Source organism: Jaculus jaculus, chromosome 1 (genome assembly GCF_020740685.1).
Source record: "Jaculus jaculus isolate mJacJac1 chromosome 1, mJacJac1.mat.Y.cur, whole genome shotgun sequence".
Lineage (NCBI taxonomy): Eukaryota > Metazoa > Chordata > Mammalia > Rodentia > Dipodidae > Jaculus > Jaculus jaculus.
This window is the reverse complement of record NC_059102.1, coordinates 297,769,302-297,781,692: the sequence shown is the minus strand read 5'-3', so window position 1 is coordinate 297,781,692 and position 12,391 is coordinate 297,769,302. Positions and strand designations below refer to the sequence as shown.

The window sequence follows — 12,391 nt, the reverse complement described above, 5'->3', positions numbered from 1 at the left end:
CAAAATAAACACAAAAATCTGTAGCCTTCCTATATACAAATAACAAACAAGTTGAAGAAGAACTCAAGGAAGCAGCTCCATTCACAAGAACCTTAAAAATACCTGTGAATAGACCTAACCAAGGAAGTGAATGGCCTCTCTGTAACACTCGAGTGAAATTGAAGAAGATATTAAAAGATGGAAAGATCTCCATGCTCATGGATTGGAAGAACTGATACAGTGAAAAAGGCCATCTTACCAAAAGTACTTTATAGATGCATTGTAAAATTCCCAATGCCATTTTTCACAGAAACAGAATAAATAATCTTAAAATTTGGGGGCACAGAAGACCTCAGATAGCCAGAGCATCTGGAGATAAATAAGTTAAATAAATAAATAAAGTGTGTGTGTGTGTGTGTGTGTGTGAAGGTATCACAATGCCTGATTTCATGCTGGATTACAGAACCATAGCAACACAAACAAGATAGTAGTGGCACAAAGATAGAACAGGGTAGAAGATCCTGACATTAACTCATGCAGTTATAGCCACCTGATTTTATATAAAAATGCCAAAAATACTCATTAGAGAAAGACAACCTTTTAAAGAAATGGTGTTAGAGCTGGGCATGGTGGGGCATCCCTTTAATCCCAGCACTTAGGAGGCAGAGATAGGAGGATTGCTGTGAGTTTGAGGCCCCCCTGAAACCACATAGTGAATTCCAGGTCAGTCTGGGCTAGAGTGAGACTCTAACTTGAAAAACAAGCAAACAAAAAATGGTGTTGGGAAAACTGGATATCTATATTCAGAAGAATGAAACTAGATCCTATCTCTCACCCTGCACAAAAACAAACTCCAAATAGATCAAAAACCTTAATGTGAGATATTTTGGGAAAAGTCTCCAAGATATAGGAATGGGTAGGAACTTTCTCAGTAGGTCTCTACTCACCCAGGAAATAAGGTCAGCAATTAATAAATAGGACCTCATGAAATCAAAAAGGTTTATAATCAGTAAATGAAGTTAACCAAATGGAGAGACAGCCTACAGAATAGGAGAAAATCTGCCAACTATACATCTGAGATGATTAATATCTAGCACACAGAACTCAAAAAACTGAACCACCAAAATAAATAGCCCAATTTAAAAAAAGTTAAAGAACTAAACAGAATTCTCAAAAGAAAAACAAGTAGTTGATAAATACTTTTTAAAGCTTTCCATGTCCTTAGCATCAGGAAAATGCAAATTAAACCAACTTTGAGATACCATCTTACCCCTGTCCAAGTGGTTTTCATCAAGAAAACAATAGCAGGCTGGAGAAATGGCTTAGCAGTTAAGTACTTGCCTGTGAAACCTAAGGACCCTGGTTCGAAGCTCAATTCCCCAGGACCCACGTTAGCCAGATGCACAAGGGGGCACACACATCTGGAGTTCGTTTGCAGTGGCTAGAGGCCCTGACGCACCCATTCTCTTTCCCTCTCTCTCTCTCTTTCTCTCTCCCAGTTTCTCTCTGTTGCTCTCAAATAAATAAATAGATAGATAAATAAATAAAATAAACAATTTTTTTAAAGAAAACAATAGCAAGGGATGGAGAGATGGCTTAATGGTTAAGGCATTTGCCTACAAAGCCAAAGGTCCCAGATCTGATTTTCCAGGACCCCTGTTAGCAGATGTACAAGGGGGCGCATGCATCTGGAGTTTGTTTGCAGTGGCTGGAGGCCCTGGCGCACCCAGTCTCTCTCTCTTTTTCTGTCAAATAAATAAATAAAAATAAAGTTATATTATTATTTTTAAAATTATATAAAAATATATAAATTATATAAGATAAAATTATATTATTATTAAAAATAAAAATAAAATTATTTCAAAAGAATAGCAAATGCTGATGAGGGTATGAGGGCCAAGGAACCCTTATTTACTGTTGATGGGAGTGTAAATTGGTACAACCACAATGGAAAGCAGTGTGAAAGTTTCTCAAGCAGCTGAAAATAGGGCTGGAGAGATGGCTAAGCATTAAGGCACTTGCCTGCAAAGCCTAAGGACCCAGGCTCGACTCCCCAGAACCCACATAAGCCAGATGCACAAGGTGGAGCATGCATCTGGAATGTGATTGCAGTGGTCAGAAGCCCTGCTGCACCCATTCTCTCTCAACAAAAGGTAAAGAAAAGGGGAGGGAGGGAGAAAAGAAAGAGAAAGAAACCAAACTAGAGTTACCATATGGCCAGCTATGTCACTCCTGGGCTCTTACCGTAGGGCTGCTTGTTTATCAGTGTTACTTGCTGTCCTCTTCATAATAGCTAGGAATAGTCTGCAGAGATGTCCATCAACTGAGAAATGAGTAGTGAAAATGTGGCGAATGGATGTGATGAAATTCTGTTCTGCCATAAAGAAAAATGAAACTTGTTGGAAAATGGTTAGAACTGGAAATTATTAAGTGAAGTAACTCAGTTATAGAAAGAAAAATACCACCTGTTAGCTCTTATATGTGGAACCTAGCCTAGAACCTTTATATATCAGTATTATTGTACGAGAGAGTATATAGATGCCAAGGTACTATAAAGGAGCACATGAGAGGGGAAAATAATGAAACTTCTAAGGAAAAGGGTAGAGAAAATAGATCATAAGTGATATGAAAGTTGCAGGGGGACTTCCAGGGGTGGAAGGATGAAAGCCAGCCAGGGCAGGGTCATGGGACACAGGAGAGGAAGGGATGTCATCAAAAATTAAAATTTATGTGTATATTAATAAAGATTTCTTAAAGGTTTGGGTGTAGTGGTACATGCCTTTAATTCCAACACTTGGAAGGCTGAGGTAGGAAGATCACTGTGAGTTTGTGGCCAGCCTAGAGCTTACAGAGCGATCTGCAGGTCAGTCTGGGCTTTAGTAAGACTGTACTTTGAAAAAAACGAATTAAAGAAAAAGTGATGGGCAACTAAGAGTCATAGTCCAACATAAAAATGTTACAGGACTATAATATGTTCTATACTAGATTAAATCCTTGTCCACTGTTTTGATACAGTATTGGAAGTTGTTAGAGGATGTCTCAATATCAACCATAAAAGGCTATTAGTATCATTTTCTGTTAATAGGCATTTATATAATTTCCTGTGCAGCATCTTGAAGGATTATTCACACTAATGTAAAGTGCTGCTCTGTGACTTTTCTTGAGCTTTAAAACTTTAAAAATTAAGGCTGGAGAGATGGCGTAGTGGTTAAGGTGCTTGCCTGCAAAACCTAAGGACCCCAGGTTTAATTGCCTGGTACGCATATAAGCCACATGCACATGGTGGCACATGCATCTGGAGTTTGTTTGCAGTGGCTAGAGGCCCTAGTGTGCCCATTCTTTCTCTTTTCTCTCAATCTCTCTCAAATAAAACTTTAAAAATTATGCATTTTGATATTTTATAGAATATAAAACTCTAGTTTTAGAATATATTGATGTTAAATAAGGAAATAATGTTTCTGAGAGGCAGTTCTAAGCTTACAATTAAACTAAACTTATCTTAAAAATATTTTTATAGGGGCTGGAGAGATGGTTCAGCAGTTAAAATGTTTTTATTTACTTGAGAGAGAAAGAGAAAATATAGGTGTTCTCCTGCTGCTACAGATAAACTCCAGATGCATGCACTATTTTGTATATCTGGCTTTTATGTGGGTGCTGGGGAATTGAACCCAGGTTGTCAGGCATTGCAAGCAAGTACCTTTAACCACTGACCCATCTCTCTAGCCCCAAGTTAAACTTTTCTTAAAACTATTTTATTCATTTTCTATTAGCCATATCTTTTTGTTTTTCATTTCTAAACTAGAGCTTTTGAATATGCTCAATCTTTATGAATGGAAAGCAGATGCCTTTTTGATAGAGAAATATTATTGTTTTCTTTATTAAGCTGCTTAAAATTTTTGTTTGTATATTTTTAGTTTATTTCACATGTTCCAACATTTTACTTTTTGTACTAGGTCGTACATGCATTTAGCAGTTTTACACTTAAAAGGGTGGGTAATGTTTGAATGTTATGAGTAGAGTTTTTTGAACCTTTAATGAAGTACATTTGGTTTGCATAATATTTTGACAATTGGCATCAAAATAAGTCCACTGTACACTCATAAAGAATGGCAAGGAAAGTGGCAATGTCTTCCTGAAATGCAGAAATGTTTTTTCTTAAACTTCGGTGCAGAAAATCAAGGCAGTCCAGATGGAAATGTGTGTGTGTGTGTGTGTGTGTGTGTGTAAGTAAATGAAGAAGAGATAAAATACTAAATGTGGAGAAATGGACATTAAAACAGTCTTATTACCTAAAAATATGTATAAGAATATATATATATATATACACACACACACACACACACACACACACACACACTTTAAAAAATCCAAATAAGTGGCTGGAATTATACCTAGATTTTCTCACTCTGTGACATGCTGACATTACTCCTTGCCCTTCCAAAGGCAGTGAAAATGCCTTGATCTACAGATTCTTGTGTGCATGTGAACAGGAGCATGCTCTGTCAAAGAGAATTATCCTCTCCAAACCTTTTTATCCTTTCATTGATGTAGATGATGAGCTATTTACTGCTATAAAAGAAGAGTAATTCGGGGTTTCTTCTGCTTTTATAACTTTAACATGAAATTTTCTTCTTTAACCTTATGATTGAACTATTTGTAGCTTATTTTTAGCTGACAGTGTTTATTGAGACTAGCTCACTTTATTCTTACATTACACACCCTGATATTTTATAGGATGAGTATTGTATTTCAGTACTGTTAGTTAAGAGGGCCTTTTTAAAATTTAAAGCAAAATACTTCCCTGTACGTCCTGTTAGCAGTTTTATGTTGTAGAGGTTAACAAGATATTTTCCCCATAAATCAGTTTATTGAATATTAACTTTCAAGCTATATTTTGATGGTAAGGTTAGGTAAGATAAATATAGTACTTCTTAATGTTAAGCTTAAAATTAATATAACAAGGTACAGATATCAGCTGCTCAAGATTACATATGTATTTAGTTGCTAATATGTTAGAATCATGGCCATAATTATTGTATGCTATGTTAAACCTTATTTGAAAACTTTAGTCCCTCACTGCTTTTCTATACTCATAAACAAGTAAGTTTAACTGAAAATATAGTGATGATTAAGCAATATTCGAAAAGAAAGGCATGTTTATCCAGAAATCACTGGTAAGACCCATAAAGGTACCTATGTTTTTATGAGTGTGTGGGTGTCACATTGAGAATAAGAGTTGCTTTAACTGAATAGCTTGTAATATTTTCAGGAAGCATATTAAAAGTTCTTCACTCAGCTCTTTTGCATTCCCTTTCTCATTCTTCCTGCTTCTTGATCTCTTGGTTTTAAAATCTTCCTCCTTATTTTGTAGACACTGCTCTCCTGTTCACTACTTCTTCTCTGTCTTTACGTCTCACCACTGGGCCTCTCTCAGTGTCTGTTTTCCCAACCTTCACCCCAAATTCCAGCTGTATATCTACAACCAGTTGGTCAGGTAATTTTGCACCTTTTTCAGTGCACTCTTTGATAGAGCATGCTCTGTTCTTTTTGTTTGTTTTGTTTGCTTTTTTCCTTTTCTTTTTTTAATAGCTTGGAGGCCTTTTGTCAAATGTCATACAGATTTTATCCTTGTACTTTTACATTAAATTGTCATGATTACTCAAGAAGAGAAGTGACAGCTCTTCTTGTGCTAAGTGTTTGTTGGGTGTGTGAATGCATTTTTGTTGGTTAGTTATCACTATAGATCTAACACCAATAATATAGGCAGCCTACATCTTATTTAGGCACAGCATCTACATTTGAACAGTTTGTTAGTGACTGCTAAGTGAGTCTTTTTTAAAAAATGTATAAATCAGTAATTCCTCCAATGCTTTGAGCCCAGGATGTGAGACTTAAGTTTGGGTTAAATTGGGAAATTTAAGACATTTGATGTATCCTTTTACTGAAGTAAGTAAATAATAACATTTATAGTAACAAGGCATCAGAATGGTACTTAGTGTTTTCTATGTAATTAAAAAAAAAAAAAAGATTGATCACCTGACATTGCTTCCTTAGGTAAAATAAGCAAGAATTTGAAAGCAAAGGTCAAAAAGGGTCTATAACCATATTTTTTTTGTTTGCTTGCTTATTTGGATGCTTTGAAGTTTGTTTTTATTGGTTTTGGTCATTGTTTGTGGGTTTTGTGTGTTTTCTGGTCTGAACCTTTAGAATAAATTTCTTGTGTTATGAAAAAGATTCACCTATAAATATGAATATATAGATTGAATTTGGCATTACCAACCAAGTTTGTCCAAATAGAGTGACTTTTTTTTTCTGAATTTACCACTGTTTTTCCTTTGCTACCTTGACAAACTATTATGAGAAAACAATAATTCTCTCATTTTTTGAATAAGCTGATTCTTCAGTGCTTCTATCACTCATATTTTTCTCCGACAGAGTAGTGTAAATGCTCTGCTTTTGCACACTTGCTGATGAGGAATGAGTGATAGAGCTTTCGAAGTGAACTTGTGTGTAAGTGTAGCATCTCACTACTCTTCATGGTGTGACCACAGGTTTCTGACAAAGCGAGAACAAAAACTGATGCAGCGGCGACAACATGCTGAGGAGCTCCTTGAATGGAAGAGACGTTTAGATGCAGAAGAAGCAGAAATCCGTCAAATGGAAAAACAAGCTTTGGCTGCCTGGGACAAAGAATTAACAAAACCCAAAACTCCCAAGAAAGAACTAGAGAACCACAGAACAGAACAAAAAGGTAAGCAAGTACTTAGTATTCATTCTACAAACTGAAGTCTGGCATATTGGAAAGATTCATTTCTTTTTCAAATGAAATGGTTAAAGGTGAAGATAGTAATACAGCTATAAATTCTGTAAAACTATTAAGAAAATATTGTAACTTGTTACTATAAACTTGAAAGAAATGGGTGAATTTATTTTAATCACAACTTGCCAAAGTTTACTCAATAAGAAAATGAAAATCTTCATCATCTGTTGACCAATCAATTAAAAAAAAATTTTAACCCCATAGCAAAACATCTTTTTACAAAGATTTTCTCTGGTTTTAATAGTATATAAAACACGCAAGATGGGGAGGGTAGGAGAACACATGTGTATAGTCTATACTTTCTACAGAATGCAAAAAGAGTCATTTTTCAACTCAAGAAGCTGGTATATAACCTTAATGCTAAATCCATAAAGAATAATATTCAAAAAAGAAAATAAAATACTATACATACAAACCTAGCATTTCATCATGGAGAGTTTAGCATAGTATATATTCACAAATGATATGTGATGAATTACTTTAGGCAGATTAAAGAAGAAAAATAACATGATCTTTCCATAGATTCATAACAATCATTTGTGGTCACATAAGCAAGCCACAGGTCAAAGGAGACATAGAGAAGAACTTCCTTATCTAGTAAAGCTAAAGCCAAACTTAGGGCAAATATCCTAATCATGAAGCATAGAAAGCTTTCCCTTTGACTGCTTATTGAGCATTGTATGGAGATTGTAGACAGTTCATTGAGGCTTGAAAGGAATTAAAAATTATATGGAAGTGGGGCATGGTGGCACACGCCTTTAATCCCAGCACTTGGGAGACAGAGGTAGGAAGATCGCTGAGTATTCGAGGCAACCCTGAGACTACATAGTGAATTCCAGGTCACCCTGGGCTAGAGCAAGACCTAACCTCAAAAAACCAGGAAAAAAAATCCATATGGAGTGAGAGGAAGAAGCAAAAGCCCATTGTGTGCAGTTGACAAAGATATGTACACAAAAAATCCAGAATTTACATGTTGCTCATGATTAATAAATGAGTTTAGTAAGGTCTCTGGTTTAGAAAATCCTAAAACAAAGCACAGTTGTGGTTTGGGGATGTGGCTCAGTTAGCAGAGTGCTTGCTTTGCATGCATGAAACCCCAAGTTTGATCTCCAGCACCACATAAACCTTAATCCCAGCACACACCTCTAATCCCAACACTCAGGAGGTAGAGACAGGAAGATGAGAAATTCAAGGTCATCCTTATTTACATATCAAGTTTGAGGTAAACCTGGTATGCATAATACCTTGCCTCAGAACAACAACAAAACAAAACAAAATGTCCTTACTTCTGTGTGTACAGACCAGTTAACATTGGAACATTATTTAAAAAAAAAAAAGAGAGAAAAGAAATACCATAAATCTAGAAAAGATAGGAGAACTGAATAGTAGTACATACCTGTAATCTTAGTACCCAAGTAGAGGCAAAGGCAGGAGGATTATGAATTCAAGGCCAGCCAGAGCAATAAAGAGCACAGAAACACCTGATTGGAAGAGACAGGACAGGGGCCTACCATTTTCTTTTTAGTTTTTATATTGTTTGCTTTTTAAAGTAAATGTTTGTTGCTGTTATCAAACGAAACTAAAATAATCTGTCTTGAGAATTATAAAGTAGAAATGTAAAGGATTCTATTTCTTCTTGCCTAAAAACTAATACATTATCTAAAATCATGTCAACTTTGCCCACTATCATTTTGTATTGATGAATTTCCTTGATGTTTAGAACTGTGATTCATTAAGCTATTCACTTTATGCTATACATATACAATATTTATAAACAACTTTTTAACTTTTAAATGATTATAAATGCTATCTCATCCTTACCTGTTAAACTGAACTATTATTTGGGTATGGGCATTTCTTCATATTAAGTAGACAAGGATTTCAATTGTAAAAAAATATTAATTTATAGAGTTTTAAAAATATTAAGTGATATTTTATTTTTTATTTATTTATTTGAGAGAGAGAGAGAGAGATACGGAAATAGGCAGGGGGGGTGAGAGAGAGAGAGAAAAAACAGGAGCACCAGGGCCTCCATCCCTGTAAACAAACTCCAGATTCATGTGTCCCCTTGTGCATGTGGCTTACGTGGGTCCTGGAGAATCAAACCAAGGTCCTTTGGCTTTGCAGGCAAGCACCTTAACTGCTAAGCCATCTCTCCAGCCCCTATATATTTTTTTAAAGATATTTTTATTTTAGAAAAAGAGAGAGACAAAGAGAGAATTGGCCTTAGCCACTACAATTGAACTCCAGGCACTTGCACCACCTAATGGGCATGGCGACCTTGAGGTTGCCTCACCTTTGTTTGTCTGGTGTACATGGAATCTGGGGAGTCTAACATGGATCCTTAGGCTTCTCAAGCAAGTGCCCTAACTGCTAAGCCATCTCTCCAACCCTTACTTTTCTTAATTTAATTTTATTTATATGAGAGAGAGAGAGAGAGAGAGAGAGAGAGAGAGAGAGAGAGATGGAGTGAGAAAGAGAGATTAGGTATGCTAGGGTCTCTAGCCTCTGCAGAGGAACTCCAGGTACATGTGCCACTTTGTGCATCTGGCTTTATGTGCCTGCTGTTGAACTCTGGTCCCAAGGCTTTGTAGGCAAGCACATTAACTGCTGAATCATCTCTGTAGCTCTTAAGTGAGAAGGTAACAGTGATAGTACAAAGTATGATGTTATAACCTAATCATTTAGACAGAGAGAGAAAACAAAGCATATTTTTAAGATTATACAAATGTAGGTGTCAAAAATTTTCTATTTAGTGTCAAACACTAGTTTTACTCAGAAGTACATTGTCTACTAGACAGGAAATTCGAAAAGTGCTAAGTTTAATACAAGATATCTTTATAGATGCTTGTTTCTCTGACTCCCTCCATTATTAGAGCTGTATAACATCCCTTTGTACAAATATACTATAACTTATTTATTTCCAGTCAGTAAACACTAGGTTGTCTCCCAGTTTAGGGCTATATACAAACTTATCAATGGATGTGAAAAATACCTTGCTATTTATAAACAAGATTTCTTTAAAATATCTGCCTGGAGAGCTGGAGAGATGGTTTAGCAGTTAAGGTTCTTGCCTGTGAAGCTTAAAGACCCAGGTTCAATTCCCTAGTACCCATGGTAGCCAGATACATAGGGTGGTACATGTGTCTGAAGTTTGTTTGCAATGGCTAGAGGCCCTGTTGTTTCCATTCTCTATCTGCCTCTCTCTCATTCTGTCAAGTGTGTGTGTGTGTGTGTGTGTGTGTGTGTGTGTAGATATATATTTAATGTCTGCCTAGGAGTAGAATTGCTAGGTAATCGAGTACTTTTCAGGCAGCACCAATGTTTTCCAAAATGATGGGCTAAGTTTCCTCTGCTGAAGTTAGTAAGAGTCATAATTGTTTTGCTTCCTCAAACTTGGGTTGCCAGTTTTGTGGTAAATGTCTTCTCAAAGCTGATGTCAGATAAAATTCTTAATTAATAGGCATTAGAGTAAATGTTAAGTTATGTGATAAGGAAATGATACCTATATGCTGCTAGTGATTTTATGCTGGAAACAGTATAATACTTTTATTTTCCCACTAATAGAGATGACAAAGTCTTTCCTGTTCTCACCTTCTCTTTCTAGGAACAGCAAGTGAAGAGGAATCTCCAGTACCTTCCTATTCTCATTTAAACAGTGTGAACAGTGGAAGCTCCATTCCAGAAGAGTTGGGCAGTCCTGCTGCTCTGTATCTACCCTCGGAGTCCACAGTTCAGGAGCAGCGCGGGAGTCCAGATCGCAGTGTGCTTACTGAAGAAATGGTTTTCTCACAGGAACTAGAATCATCTACCTCTCCTAGTAAACAAGTGAGTCAATGTCTATTTACATCTTTTTTAAAAAGAAATATTTTTATTTTTATTTATTTGAGAAAGAGAGGGAGAGAGAGCAAAAGAGGCAGAGACAGAATGAGTGCACCAGGGCCTCCAGCCACTGCAAATGAAATCCAGATGCATGTGCCACCTTGTGCATCTGGCTAACGTGGGTCCTGGGGAAGCAAACCTGGGTTCTTTGGCTTTGCAGGCAAGTGCTGTAACCAAAAAGCAATCCTTCCAGCCCCTCTATTTACATCTTAAATGTAAAAAGACAGAAAACTTGCCTAAAAGGTACATTATTGGGGCTGGAGAGATGGTTCAGCAGTTAAGGCATTTGCCTACAAAGCCTAACAACCCAAGTTTGATTCCCCAGGACCCACATAAAGCCAAATGCGCAAAGTGGTGCATGCATCTGGAGTTCTTTGCAGTGGCTAGAAACCCTGGTTTGCCCATTCTCATTCTCATATTCATTATTTTTCTCTCTCTCCTGAATATGGTGGCCCATGCTCTTAATCCCAGTATTTGGGAAGCAGAGGTGAGAGGATCTGCCATAAATTCAGGGCTAGCCTAAAACTACAGAATGTGTTCCAGGTCAGCCTTGGCTAGAGTGAGGCCCTACCTCAAAAAAATCCAAAAACATTAAAAAAAAAAAAAATACCAAAGTTCCTTTGCTATAATTGATTTAATAACTATTAACTTAAAATCAGAATAAAAGTGATGGCTTTATCTCTTTAAAGCAGATCTGAAATTACTGGTTTTAAATTACTATACTAGAAATTCTTAGAGTAAAATTTTTTAAATTGTCCTTAATTCCATACCTTATAGAAAGAAAACTTAAGCTGATTTTATGAAATATATTAAGAAATTAGTATAGCAATATGAACTGTTAGCCAACACACGCAATGTTAAAATTTCCTTATGTTTAAAAAGATAGAATATCCAGTGTTCGAGCTTTCTTTCTTTTTTTATTTTTTTCCAAGGTAGTGTGTCATTCTAGCCCAGATTGACCTGGAATTCACTATGTAGTATCAGAGTAACCTTGAGGTGATCCTTCCACCTCTGACTGCCGAGTGCTGGGATTAAAGGCATGTGTCACCATGCCCAGCTCAGAGCTTTCACTTTTTTTGTTGTTTTTTTGAGGTAGGGTTTCACTCTAGTCTAGGCTGACCTGTAATTCACTGTGTATTCTCATGGTGGCCCAGTTTGCTCTCAGACCTCCTCACATGTGCCATAGCACATGTGTAAATTATACATCACACACACACACACACACACACACACACACACTTTTTTTTTCTGAGGTAGGGTCTCGCTCTAGCCCAAGCTGACCTGGAATTCACTATGTAGTCTCAGGGTGGCCTCAAACCCACAGCGATCCTCCTACCTCTGCCTCCCGAGTGCTGGGATTAAAGGTGTGCACACCACCATGCCTGGCTTTTGAGCTTTCATTTTTAATATGGCTTAAATAATTAATTGCATGTTCCCTGATGAAAAATTAGATTATTCATGTGTTTAATATAATTACACCTGAAACTTTTGGCAGAGTTCCATGTTAAGTTGAAGATACTGTATTCTGTATTCTTATACATGTACTTGAAAAGTATTTTTAGATTAAAAAAGGTTTCTTGGGCTGGAGAGATGGCTTAGTGGTTAAGCACTTGCCTGTGAAGCCTAAGGACCCTGGTTTGAGGTTCGATTCTCCAGGACCCATGTTAGCCAGATGCATAAGAGGGTGCACGTGTCTGAAGTTCGTTTGCA

The 12,391-nt window shown here is 36.6% G+C and overlaps 1 protein-coding gene across 9 annotated transcripts in view; it reads left to right on the top strand.

Moving 5' to 3' along the window:
• Positions 1-12,391, top strand: part of Cep350 (centrosomal protein 350) — a 193,547-nt gene that overhangs the window by 137,616 nt on the left and 43,540 nt on the right. For 6 of the 9 annotated variants that reach the window (XM_045161454.1, XM_045161431.1, XM_045161439.1 and 3 more), the window contains exons 28-30: positions 5,351-5,473; positions 6,531-6,730; positions 10,407-10,627. In XM_045161454.1, the coding sequence (XP_045017389.1) occupies positions 5,351-5,473; positions 6,531-6,730; positions 10,407-10,627 (544 nt within the window). The remainder of the gene's footprint in view (positions 1-5,350; positions 5,474-6,530; positions 6,731-10,406; positions 10,628-12,391) is intronic. The other 3 variants (XM_045161478.1, XM_045161472.1, XM_045161464.1) reach the window with 1 other exon arrangement.